Below are 13,030 nucleotides of genomic sequence, written 5' to 3'. Positions count from 1 at the left end.
AAATTTAAGAAAAGTGTTATCTTCATAACATAGGTTCAAATTTGAACTTACTACTAAGATTACTTTTTTACTCCAACAAAAACAAAGTAATAACCTGCCACTTAAGATTTGTTATGAAAATGTTGTAGACATAGTATTTCTCTAAATCTAATGGTGTAGAAAATGTGTAATTGTTTAAAATTACATCAAGTGTAACTTGAATCTATCTTTTTTATATATATTTAGAGAGAGAGAGAGAGAGAGAGCAAAAATCCAAAACTAACCCTCTAACTTTCAGCTTTTCTCATTCTGGTTCTCTAACTTTTAATTTTGTCATTTCAGTCCTCTAACTTTCAATTGTTGTTAATTCGGTATTCGATTAACCGTCTGTTAAGTGTCTCTGTAAAATGAGCAAAACGACGTTGTTTTGGCTTTTTTTTTTTGTAATTAAAAGAAATTAAAAAAATGTTATTAAAAAAAAATTCACAAACTGTGTTTGTTAAAACAATGGTCCCCTTAGGAACCTTGTACAACTCATTCAACGGAAAATCCTCTGCTGCAATGTGTGGGACCAAAGGCGCCAGAGCTCTGTACCTCAGAATCTCACGCGCCACTGCGTGTGTGTACTTCATTTGCGCTAACTAGTTGCCGGTTATCAAAGAATCGGACTCTGGCAGCCATATCGACTCAACTTCTTCACGCACTTTCGCCAAAACCTCTAGATGCGAGTCGAGGAGAGTCACGGCTCAGAGGAGCGATGAAGTGGAAGCATCCTAAGCAGTGAAGAGAAAGTCAAAGAGGTAGCTTTCGATTTCGACATCATTGGTTTTTGGCAGTAGCGCGGTTTCGCTGGATTCGAATAAGGTTGTTAACTCCTTCACAGTCTCTTGCATCCAGAATTCGACCAAGCACATGGGTTCTTTTCCTTTCTTCATGTTCTCTTTGCTTTGTTCTACACAAACAAACAAAGTTTTTACTAAACGGTCAACGCCGAGTAAGTGAAGTTTTTTTTTTTTAATAACAGATTTTTTAATTTCTTTTAATTACAAAAAAAAAATTAAAAAGAAAGAAAAAAGAGCCAAAACAGCGTCGTTTTGCTCATTTAACGGAGACACTTAATAGATGGTTAACAAAATACTGAATTGACAATAATTGAAAGTTAGAGGACTAAAATGACAAAACTAAAAGTTAGAAGACTGAAATAAAAAAGGCTAAAAGTTAAAGGGTTAGTTTTTGATTTTTGCATATATATATATATAGTAAATGAAACGCTACAAATGAGCTCATGAAAATAATTATAAAACTGATTAGTCACTATCCATAGAAGCAAAATTTGTCCACATTATTTCAACATTTATTGAAATGAGGAATTACATGTAACATGCAAATGTGATTGATTGACTTGGAAATGTACAACTTAATCAACTAACTGTGGTAGAATAATCTTATCAAAAAAAAAAAAAAAAACTAGGGTAGAACAAAGGTTTCAAAAATTAAATAAAACAATTATACATTAATAACAAAAAAAATTATGTTTCCATAAATATGATTATGAAATGTATTACTCTTCATTAAATTAGTTTAAAAAAATAATCAACCACAACAGACCGATCCACAGCTAGGATTAAAATAAAACTCCACCCTATTACACTTCTATAGTCTATTGTCAATGTTTCTCCCAAAAAAAAAATAGTTCTATTGTCAATCATATTTACATAAAAATAAAAATAAATTACATACTAGCATGCCAATTTCACTTTCTAAACTCCCATCAAGATGGGAATCAAATTCCAAGAAAGGAACCTCGAATTACATTTCAATTTATCAGTACAAAATTCAACTAATTAAAAAGGATTTTTCTGTTCTAATGCTGCCTCAAGGGAACCTGAATTGAATTGACCTGCTAGCATTACTCAGTTACGCCTGCAAATAAAACAGCCTTTAGATTTTGATCGTTGTACTTTTTGCTTTTAGTGTTTATCAATCTATACCTGATTATTTTTCTGCTAGTGATGATGTACTTGATAAGTTTTCAAGGAGTGGATTGCTTATAACATCCTGCAAAAACTATTTCGATAAGAAAAAAGTTTGGCTACAAAATTGGTTGTAGTATAAAGCTACAACCTTACTCAATAAAATAAACATTACTACATATTTTGAAAATTTAACCATTAAATTGCATGTTCTTTACGCTCTTAATACACATATCAAATTTTGTGTCAACTGGATATCATTTACTGTATGATATATATATATAAGCTTATATTTTGTATATAATTTTAAATTACAAAAACTGGTAATTTAAACAATTTATTGATGACATAGAATTTTTAAAAAATTTTGCAAGTATGGAGAATATAAAAAGAAGATAGGATCCAATGGTAAATTTGTCAAAATTCACCTCTAATAAAAAGATATTGAGTAAGGTTGTAGCCTAAAACTACAACCAATTTTGTAGCTAAACTTTACTCTTTCCATAATGTTATACCTTTTATAGTTGCCAAGGCTAGTAAATTTATTTTTGCCATGAGCACAACAAAAAATTTTAAAAAAATATCAGTTCTTTTGCCTTTTATGTGGTTATTTATTGATTTGGGAGAAGATTTAACAATAATTCAAGTGCAAGTATAGTGAATGGTATCATGTATATTTAGTGAGCAAATGTTCCTGATAATTTACATGTTTTGAACTCACCTGATGTATTGAAGCGTTGCTGTGATTGGGCGAGGGATGAAAACTGCTGTAAGGGTGCATATGGTTCATTTTTTCTTCAGCTATATCTCTTAATCTACTGAGCTCTGGAAAAACTTCATTGCAAAGATCTGGCCGGTCTTTCCGTCTGAGTTCTGCACATTTGAGTGAAAGCTTTGCAAAGCACAAGGTTTCTTCGACTGGCCAATCATGCACAGCTGGGTCCAGCAACTCAGTGAATGTGCCGTTCTCAATAGACTGTTCAACAATGTGAGTCAGCCCCATTGGTGGCTTGGCTGTTATCAACTGCAGAAGCATGACTCCTAGGGAATAGATATCAGACTTCACACCAAGCATTCCTGTTTGTTGATATTCTGGATCAATATAGCAGAAAGTTCCAGCTGTTGAGGTCATGTGGTACTGTGTTGCATTTTCAGCTACAGCAGGTACGAGCCTCGCCAATCCAACATCACTAATCTTACTGACATAGTTGTGGTCTAGCAAAATGTTTCCTGGCTTGAGGTCACGGTGCACCAGTGGCTCTGGCTTGGTCTCATGGAGGAAGAGTAGGCCAGTGGCAATTTCTGCAGCAATTCGGAACCTAAGTTGCCAAGAGAGAGGTGGAGTGTGTCCTTTCTGGAAGATACAGTCATCTAAACTTCCATTAGCCATGTATTCATATACTAGGATGCCGAACTCAGGACAGGCTCCTAGAAGGAGTACCATATTGGGATGTCTTATACAGCTAAGTATGTCTATCTGCATTAGAGTTATCAAGGAAAATGTAAGAAGCAACTCATTCTTTATTGGTAATGTGCATGTCATGTTCGGGAGGAAGTGCTTAAGAAAATGAAATTTTTAACCAAATATTTGTTTAACAAGCTCTTGAGAGGACTCTTATAGGATTTGGCATAATAACTTTTTGTTTGTAACCATCCTATCAAGCCTATGTGCAAGGCTCCTTGAAATTGAAAGGAGTACTACTCAACAAAAACTTATGTATTCCTCATAGGGTGGCTACTTGAAATTGGAAAACCATGTTGGGATCCACTTGCTTTTTCATTTTTAAATGTATGCTATCTAATTATTTCTTTGTTTTTTGCGTGCCTAGTTGCCTAATACAATCAAGTGCATGAAATATGATTTATTCATGTATGTCAAGCAATCTACATTCTTGGTTACGCACCTCTTGCTGAAATTGTGATCTCCCGTGAGCAGCATCTGGACGTAAAACCTTGACTGCGACTGGTGTATGATCAAGGTAACACCTATAGACAGGGCCATAACCACCTTCCCCAATCTTCTGAGATTCAGCAAAGAAATTTGTTGCCTTCTCAATCTCCTCAATAGTGTATCTCCTGTATTTGAGATCACTTCGGGCTAGATTTTCCAAAACCTCCCTAGCTTGCGCTGCTTCTTTGAGGGCTCTGATTTCTGCATTTGCTCTTTTTTGTGATTCCAACTCTGCAATCCTTTTTGCTGCTTCAGCAGTTTCCATGGCTACCTTGGACCTAGCTCTCTCTTTCTCTGCTATTGCCAGTGCAACTTCCTCAGAGTGTTTTGCCTCTTCAAGCTTGTGCTCTTCTGTAAGTTTCCAACGATGCAGCTCCGATGCCTATGGTAATTGTAACTTTAGAAACTATCTTTTAATTTTTAGGAGAAACAAATTAGATGTGTCTTTTAAATACCTTTTGCTTTGCAGTAAGTGCTTCTTTGCATGCTGTACTGTACATGTCCATTGTTTGCTTCAGCTCCAGCTTCAACCTCCTCATCTCTGCTTCCACATCATCCTGCACATTTTAAACACCCATAAGTGGAAATTATCTAGATGACGGATGTATGGTACCATCTTAATGAGAAATTTTGATATTTAAAAATTGAACAAGTACTATTATGTGGTGCAGGCTATTGAATTCTTTTAACCTTGAACTTCAAATGATATTGCAATGCATCATATGAAATAAAATTGAATGTTATAATTTAGAAGAAATGAATGCACTAAAAATGGTTCATCTTCTGCTATCTCACAAGTAGCCATTGTATCATGTCTTTGTGCTCAATCTAATGGATACCTTGGATAGGCATCAAGCAAAAAAAATGTGCTTGTGGAGGTTTAAGGGATAACAGAAAAGTTTAAGGGATAATTTTGTTCAAGCTGTCTAAAGCATAAATTACAGTGAAATCAGTTTGGGTTGGCATATGGAGGATTAAGACTCATGTAAAGTCAGAATTCTGGTACTTGCTTCCATTTTTCATAACTACTAGGAAATTTCCTAGAAATGTACGACTAAAGGAACCGTTTAGGTATGACTTGTCAGATGGTTTCTACATAGAAATGTTGTTTTTAAGAAGAGAATGTCTTTACCAAATTTTGGGATGACCAGGAACATGACGTTCTTCCACTCTCCTGTGAAAATGATGAGACATCATGCAGAAAACTGAGGTCAGTGAACTTGGCATCTAAATGGATTGATTGAAAACTTTGATCTGAGCTGGTTGAAAGCCGAGATGTTCGGCCTGAATCAGTAAAATCATAGACTGTAGGGGACAGCCGTTCAATGCTTGGCCTATCAGAGCTTATAAATGATATTTCAGTATCTGATTCTGAAAATTCCGAATAGGCCTTTGCATTCAAACCTCTTCCTCCTTTTGTGAGCGGTGGCCTGTGTTCAGTCAAGATGAAGTCAGTCATGTAATAAATCACATTTGAAATTTAGCTTCTGTATTCAAAACAAGGACTACTAAATAGGCATCCCTCTCTCTCTCTCTCTCTCTCTCTCTCTCTCTTCACCCCCCCCCCCCCCCTCCCCCCCTTTTAAGAATTTAAACATTGATTTCCACGTGAAAAATAACATGAGGTAGCTCAAATTCAACCCAAATAACTGTAAACAGTTCTAAATTCTCTAGAGCTTTAGAAAAATCCCATGAACTTCGGCCTTCTTCTTTTCAAGTCAACAGAATTCTTTGATTGATTTAAATATTAAGATTTCATTTCTTTGTCGAGCCAAATTTACCCCTTGAAACCATGAAATCCATTTTTACTTTGTCAACGGATGGTTGACAAATATCATTATCCATAACACTAAGGTGTTAACAAGTTTACTGCATCATGTCATTCTTAATTGGGGAGATTTATTATGACTAACCTGATTGGCTCATCGCACAAGCTACGAGGCTTAAATGACGTCCTGTCTGCTACACAAAAATGATAGATGTTTGTATCAGTACTTAAATGAAGACAAGTTGAGAAATCTTTATAATTGAGAGGAGCAAACCTCTTAAGTTCATGGTACGTTTGGAGGGTGAGGCAGGAGGATGAATATGTTTGCTATTTATATTCTGAATATGTTCGCTATTTATATGCTGAATATGTTCAAGTAGTGGGGAAGTATAGGGGGCTGGACGAGAAGCATTTCGAACTGAAGAGACCTTCCCTTTTGAGATCACATATATAGAGCAGAAATCTGGTGCCCCTTTTGATACAGTGCTTGGAACGCTTGATGACTTGAATCTGCATAAGAAAAAGAATTGAAACTAAGCATACTAACAATAGTCAATTCATCTATAGCCTCATCCAATTATGGATTTATTTTTTGAATTTCAGCTTCATATATTCGTTCTAATTAAAATGTAGGTCACACAATTGATTAGGTTAGCTGATTAGAGTGATGAGTCTGCTACTTCAGTTAAAACTACAAAGAAAGCATGGTGAAAGTATTTTTCACTATATGTGATTCATACATAACAAATAAAACTAAATTGTTCAATTGAAGATGGGTTACTATAACTTTTTTAAGTTTGAGTAGAGTGGATATTCTTTCTGACTATGTACTTGCCCTTTTTTTGTTTTTTGATAGTGAACGTCTTACGAATCCAGAAAGATTTTTAGGCAAAAGAAAAAATGGTGCTACTGATTAATTTGTTTGGATCATATAGCTGCAATTAACCTAATCATTTGACAATTTCAAACTGAGTAGATATTAGTTAATTTTTTATTAAGCTAATCTACTTAATAATTGAATAAGAGAAGGTTTATATTTTTTTTTCTTTCAATCAATCAACAATGCAATTCTATTTACATTGTAATAATTTGAATTAAGAATGAACATAAGGTGCGTTGTTTTTTATTTCTCTAGCAGCTTGACCACTTTTCTCTTGCAATTTAGGAACCCTGCACTCCCACAATCAGATTTTGGAAATCATTGCTAATCATAGCTCTATCTCTGATCTTGGGACTTGAGATTAGTTTCGTCAGTTAGGAGTTACAATCAAGTAGGTTTTGTTGATGACTTTGTTATCTATCTACTACTAAAATAAATAAAAAAGGCTATATTACTAGTGCTTCAGTTTGAACAGTTGAACTATTAATGATGTCTTCTTTTTTAGTAGTTTTCTGACTTCCAATTGTCATGCTCCTAGAGATCAATAATCAAATTATAACTTCACTTATTCATGAGTCATAACATCAATTGGTTAATTATTGTGATTTTTATTTCCTATTTCCTCGTTTACTCAATTACGGAAGTGCAACACCTTGGAGAAACAAGGAATTTTGTGCATATCACAGTGGCATAATAATCCAAGGAAGTTTTACAAACCCCTCTAATATTTGAAGATATTATCTATTGACCTCTTATTGTCAGTTTCTTTCTTTTTTCTTTCCCCTTCTGGGAGCTTGATTATGTTAAAAGATTAGAAGGAGATTACCTCATAAATCCATGATGTGACGCACCAAGAACCAAGTTCTCTATTGCAGCATAGGAAACATATTCTGTTAATGCCTTTCCTATATCTGTGTCTTCGAGTAAGACATCGAGGCAGTGTATCTGATACAAAATTTTGTGCATGTCAATAATAAAACGAAAAGGGTTAGAAATAAAAAAAAGAAGCTGGTATCATGAATAGAAATAAAACAGAATGGCATTTTCTCATGGCATAAAGAGAAAATAATGAGCAATGCCAAAACCTACATCTTTACGAGTACAGTAGCAGTGGAAGCTAAGGAATAGATCCCTAGTTTGCTTCTCAAGTTGTTTTCTGTGTGGCGAGGCAACTGCTTCGTTGCTATCACAAATGACAGCACGGTATCCCCCATCTGTACACACAAGTCATTATAGCTTGTAATCTTGTATTGAAGAGAAATTGGCTGCAATGGTAAGAACAGGCATGCAATCTTGCTAGTGTAACACCAAAAGCTTTTTTCAGATGTATTAAACCTTTTGAACCTATTCTCTTAGTTTCTGCTATTACTGTTACAAATATAAATGTTGTAGAGCAACAAGGTTTTATCCAAATAAGAACACAAGGATTTAAATGTTACATATAGATAAGTATCATGGTGTATGCAGAATTTCCTTTTGCATCCAAAATATTTTAAATAGATATCAACTAGCAATTATTTTTTTTACAAATATTTGTCTATAATTATTATTGCACTGTAGTTGTTATTTTCTTTGTTAGTATCATTGTGATCTGAATTATTACAAAATAATTGAGCAATCCCAAACCCCTATGAAATGCCATTCTATGGCAACTATTCATCCTCGGTTTCTGTATTCATCTATAACCGGTTATTCCAAACCGATTTTACCAGTTAAAGCATGACACAATTCCTTTTGTTTTATACTTAAATTTTCCAATTAAATTCAAATTCAACCATATGGCTATATTGACCAAATACAACACAAACACTATAATCTTCCCAAGACAATTAAATTCAACCATGTGATTCATTGGTCAATGCAATCATATGGTTGAATTTAATTGGAAAATCTAAAATATAACACTTAAGAAACTGCATTTTAAGTTTCACTCATAAACTTAAAATGTTAATGTGTATATGAGAGAGAGAGAGAGAGAGAGAGAGAGAGAGACATGGAGATGAGGATGCTCTATGAACAACATGGATTAGAATGACGGTTTGGCCCTTGGAGAGAAGATGATCAGCAGCCCATCTGAGAGCTTGTTGGCTCCCTTTATCCTTGTCTATGGCAAGTGCAACCATCCCATTTCCTTCTGTCTTCTTTGCTCCATGTAATTTTGGGAGCCACATTTTCTTTCTTCAACACAAAAAAAGGCTCTTTATCTGTTAAAAACTCTACTCTGGACAATCTTAACTACCTTTCACAAACTATTCAAGAAGACCCAGAATCTTAAAATGTCAAAAAGAAAAAGAAAAAAAAAATTGCTCATGAAACCTGACAACCCTTTTATCTGTTTAGTTACAAAGCCACCTGAGCGGTTGAAAATCTCTCTCTCTCTCTCTCTCCCTGTAAACAACAAATTCTGATGCCTTGATATTTGCCAGATCTTTTCTTAATTAATCCATTTTCTGGTAGATCATTCTGTTTGTTAATTTCCCTATTTTTGCTCTTCAAATGAGAACCTCACAAAGAGTTTGAAGAAGACAGACAATTAATTTAAAACAATTAAAGGCCCCCATAATTCTCTCCCTCTCTTTCTTGAAGATTTACTAATATTGGTACGTAGTCAAAAGCCTAATATTTGACTTTCCTGATGAGGTGTGTGATTTTGAGATCATGATATGTCAATATTCTATGTATGAAAATCCTATCTCCTATTTTAGTTATTCAGTTCATACTTCACCAATTACAACTTTTCATTTTTTTTTTCTTTTTTTTATAATTTTTTATGGGATCTTCTATCCTTATAAATTAAGTAAAGTTTAACCTTAAAAAAAAAAGAAAAATGAGACATATGAGATTATGCAGTCGGTGGAATTTAAAGTGAAACATTGAAAATGGGACAAAAATTTTTCATTCAATCAAAATTCTACATGGTCGGTCAGTAACATTGAGTGTCCTATATTTAGAGGCTGTCAAATGTGTAGCATTTTGTTTTTTCAAACTTAAAATGGCACGTAATATTTAAGTTTTTACTATTATCGCTAACTTGTGAAGGAATTTTGCGTTAATAATTTGATAATACATGTGCACTATAATAAAATAACATTTTTCCGCTATCCAAAAGATTAGAAATCCAAAAATGTTATGAATGAATACAAAAGAGATATATTGTTACAAGGTAAAAATTCATTTATAACATGACACTCAATTTTTGTTCCAGAGTAGATTCAAAGTGGCTCAAATGGATCAAAGTGGACTGAAATGAGGCATGAAGCTAGGTGGAGATCCAAAAGGGCTTGAGCCCCACCTGACCTTAAAAAAATAATAATAATAATTATAGGTATTTGCTCTACAATTTTATATTTGGGTCCCTCTTCCAAAAATCTTGGCACTACCCTACAATTTTACATTGATTTCATTGTAAGAGCATTTGCATAAGTTATTGTAAATTAGCATAAGGCTCTAAATTTGCCCAATTAACCCCAAAATACACCCACATCATTCTATGTATCATTGTGCAAAAATACATTTATATTATAGTAATGTAGTAAGAAACAATGATATTTTGTGTTTTTGTCTTTATTAGTAGATTATTGCATTGTAATATATTATGAAACAATGATTTTGTGTCTTTAGCTTTTAAATATTAATTAGTCGTAGATGTGGGAATTCATAAATATTTTGTAATTGTAATATAATTATAATTTATTTTCTAAAATTTGTTAAAGATAATTTGTTTTCCCTAAAAGTTAAATAATTGCTAAAATTATTTTCATCTTTCTATTCCTACCAATATATCATTCTATTATTTTTGGTGTGTTTGATTGATATTATTCCTTATAAGGTGGTCCATATTCTTTGAAATTATGTTACAGTATGCTATGTTTTTCTAATTTTTTTGTATAAATTAATAAAATTTTTAAGTTTTAAATAAATTATTCAAATTCTTCATTCTCTTAAAAGGAGATTATCATGATAATCAAAACTTATAACAAGCTTATATAGAATGTGTGTGATTTATTCTTTAAATTTTATTGTAGATAATGGTACTTTCAACCTAAACTTTTTTTTTTTTTTCATTTTTAAGTAAGTACACCGAATTTGACCAAATGAACTGAAGTAGTCCAAATGGACTGAAGTAAACAGAATGGACTAAACTGTACCAAATTGGATCAAATAAACCAAAGTAGATTGAATGGACCGAATAGACTAAAGTGAACTGAATTGACTGAAGTAGACCAAATGGACCAAAGTAGACTTAATTGGCCTGAATTGGACCGAATGGAACGAACTAACTGAAATAGATTGAATTTGACCAAATTAGACTAAAATGGATCGAATAAACTGAAGTGGACCAAATTGACCAAAGTAGACCGAATGGACAGAATAGACTAAAGCGGGCCAAATTGAACCAAAGTAGACCAAATGGATCGAAGTGAACTTAATGAATCGAAGTAGACCGAAGTGGACTGAAGTAAACCAAAATGGACTGAACACCGATCTGTTATTAGCATAGCCAAGATTATGTTTTGATATAAGTTCAAATTCTTACTTCCAAAATAACTAAGTATTAACTGAAACAAAAATCAAATCAAAGCTACGAGAGAGAGAGGGAGAGAGAGAGCGAGAGAGAGTAGTTATGATGGGGAAATAGAAAATACAACACCAAAACACATGAACCCAAAATAGAGTTTTAAAAATCACAATGATTCATCAATCTAAAGTAGAGTTGCAAGAAATAATAAAAATTCAAGAGTACCACTTTGTGATGTAGGATAGAATTTACAATTTAATTATTTTAATTTATTAATTTTGGTATTTAATTTGAAATTTTTGTTATTTTAGGTTTAGGATTATTATTTCCTTGTTTTTAGCTGCTTTTAACGTTTTTTAGGTCAAATTTGGTACTTGTTATGGTTAGATATCAATTAGGAGTTATTTTAAAATATATTTTCTTATCTATCAAGCTTTACAGAGCCCTTTAATAGGCCCCTAAGTCTGTACACGTTTTTTAACAACTATTTAATCAATAAAATTCAGATTTTTGTCTTTCTATTTTCTGATAGATTCCAAGTCTTTTCTCCTTGTGGATTCAATGACTCTTATGGATTCAAGAAACCCTTATGGATTCAAGGAACCCTCATGGATTCGAGGTTATTTTTAGAAGCAAATGTGTTTTGTTTCTTGTTTTCTAGAGGTAGACGTGTTCTGCTTCTTGACACTTCCGTATCCCGCCTCAGTTGGTATCAAAGCCTTGACTTATCCTGGTCTGGTGGTTGGCATATGAGATGGTAGCAATTTTAGTGCCAGAAAACTTAGTAAGTATTTCGTAACATACAGCTAGCACTCACAAATATCTTCTAAGATGCCGTCGTTAAAACATGGAAACAATATGGATATTTTGTGGAGACATAACTCCCAAGCAACCTATTGGTAAGAAAATTTTATATAAACCTTATAAAAGAATTGTAAGTTTTAATGGTTATTTTTATAAAGAAGATTTTCTTGATTGGTTACTTGATCTAGAGGATTTATTTAACTTTGAGAATATTTACTATGAGAAAAAAGTTGGACTTGCTTTGTATAAACTTAGTGAGTATGCCTTACGTTGGTGGGAACGAGTACAATCTGATAGAATCTAACAAGGTAAAGAAGACAAAATTCGCTCATGGCTAAGGATGAAAAAGATACTTGCTATCAAATTTTATCCTTTGGATTGTGAAGAAATCTTGTCGTATACAATACAGGATTATTATTGGCCAAGAAGTTCACACTTGAATTATTTTAAAGAGCCATATATTCCACCACTAAGAGAAGAATTACATGTTGAAAAAAATACACATCTTGAAGAATATGTAGAAGTCAAAATAGAAAATATAGAGATTTTTGAGGAAATTAGTGAAGACCTTGCTGTAGAAGAACCTAATATCAAGATTGTGGAGGAGATTAATGAAGACCCTATTATAGAGAAAAATCTTGAGGTCGAGATACTAGAAACCATTAAAGAAGAAATTATAGAGGAAGTTGTCAACGATCTCGATGAAGTCAAGTTAGATGATTGCAACGTTCAAGCTCCTATTATTTTGGTGGGAGACATTGAAACAAAGTTTATTGATTTTATTAGGGTGGAAAGATTTGATTTGATTATTGACTCTTATTTGGTGAATATTGTTAATTGCATGAAGATCAAGGGACAAGAAGTTCAAGTTGCTCAATTGATGAATTTCAAGTTTGGCAAGAAGACATGGAAGATGAAGTATTCAAAGTATTTATTCTCTTGGAATGGAAGATTTTAGATTTCAAAAATGAACTCAATGACGAGTTTGTTTCAAGTGGAGGGGTCTGACGTAAGATAGAATCTACAATTTAATTATTGTAATTTATTAATTTGGGTATTTAATTTGTAATTTTCGTTATTTTAGGTTTTGAGTTATTATCTCCTTGTTTTGAGTTATTATCTCCTTATTTTTAGGTGCTTTTAATACTTTTTAGGT

General features: G+C 33.0%; 1 protein-coding gene across 1 annotated transcript; it reads right to left on the bottom strand.

Moving 5' to 3' along the window:
- Positions 1-1,657: 1,657 nt before the first annotated feature.
- LOC142636738 (U-box domain-containing protein 35-like) lies at positions 1,658-8,722 on the bottom strand. The gene is made up of 9 exons (XM_075811025.1): positions 8,545-8,722; positions 7,641-7,726; positions 7,378-7,496; positions 5,946-6,181; positions 5,036-5,313; positions 4,359-4,460; positions 3,857-4,285; positions 2,674-3,429; positions 1,658-1,902 (listed from the first exon to the last, which is right to left on the bottom strand). The coding sequence occupies exons 1-9, from the start codon at positions 8,720-8,722 to the stop codon at positions 1,897-1,899; spliced, it is 2,190 nt and encodes a 729-aa protein (XP_075667140.1). The 3' UTR covers positions 1,658-1,896.
- Positions 8,723-13,030: the final 4,308 nt, after the last annotated feature.

This window comes from Castanea sativa, chromosome 5 (assembly GCF_040712315.1).
Source record: "Castanea sativa cultivar Marrone di Chiusa Pesio chromosome 5, ASM4071231v1".
Taxonomy (NCBI): Eukaryota; Viridiplantae; Streptophyta; class Magnoliopsida; order Fagales; family Fagaceae; genus Castanea; species Castanea sativa.
Note: the sequence above shows the minus strand (reverse complement) of the source record. Positions and strands in the feature narration are given on the sequence as shown.

Bases quoted from the DNA above. Each gene is read 5' to 3' on its own strand.
- LOC142636738 (XM_075811025.1), bottom strand. From the start codon at position 8,722: ATGTGGCTCCCAAAATTACATGGAGCAAAGAAGACAGAAGGAAATGGG. The intron at 7,497-7,640 runs GTAGGTTTTGGC...ATTTTGTATCAG, and splicing joins GCTACTGTACTCGTAAAGAT to ATACACTGCCTCGATGTCTT. The intron at 5,314-5,945 runs GTTTGCTCCTCT...TCACAAAAGGAG, and splicing joins ACGTACCATGAACTTAAGAG to GAAGAGGTTTGAATGCAAAG.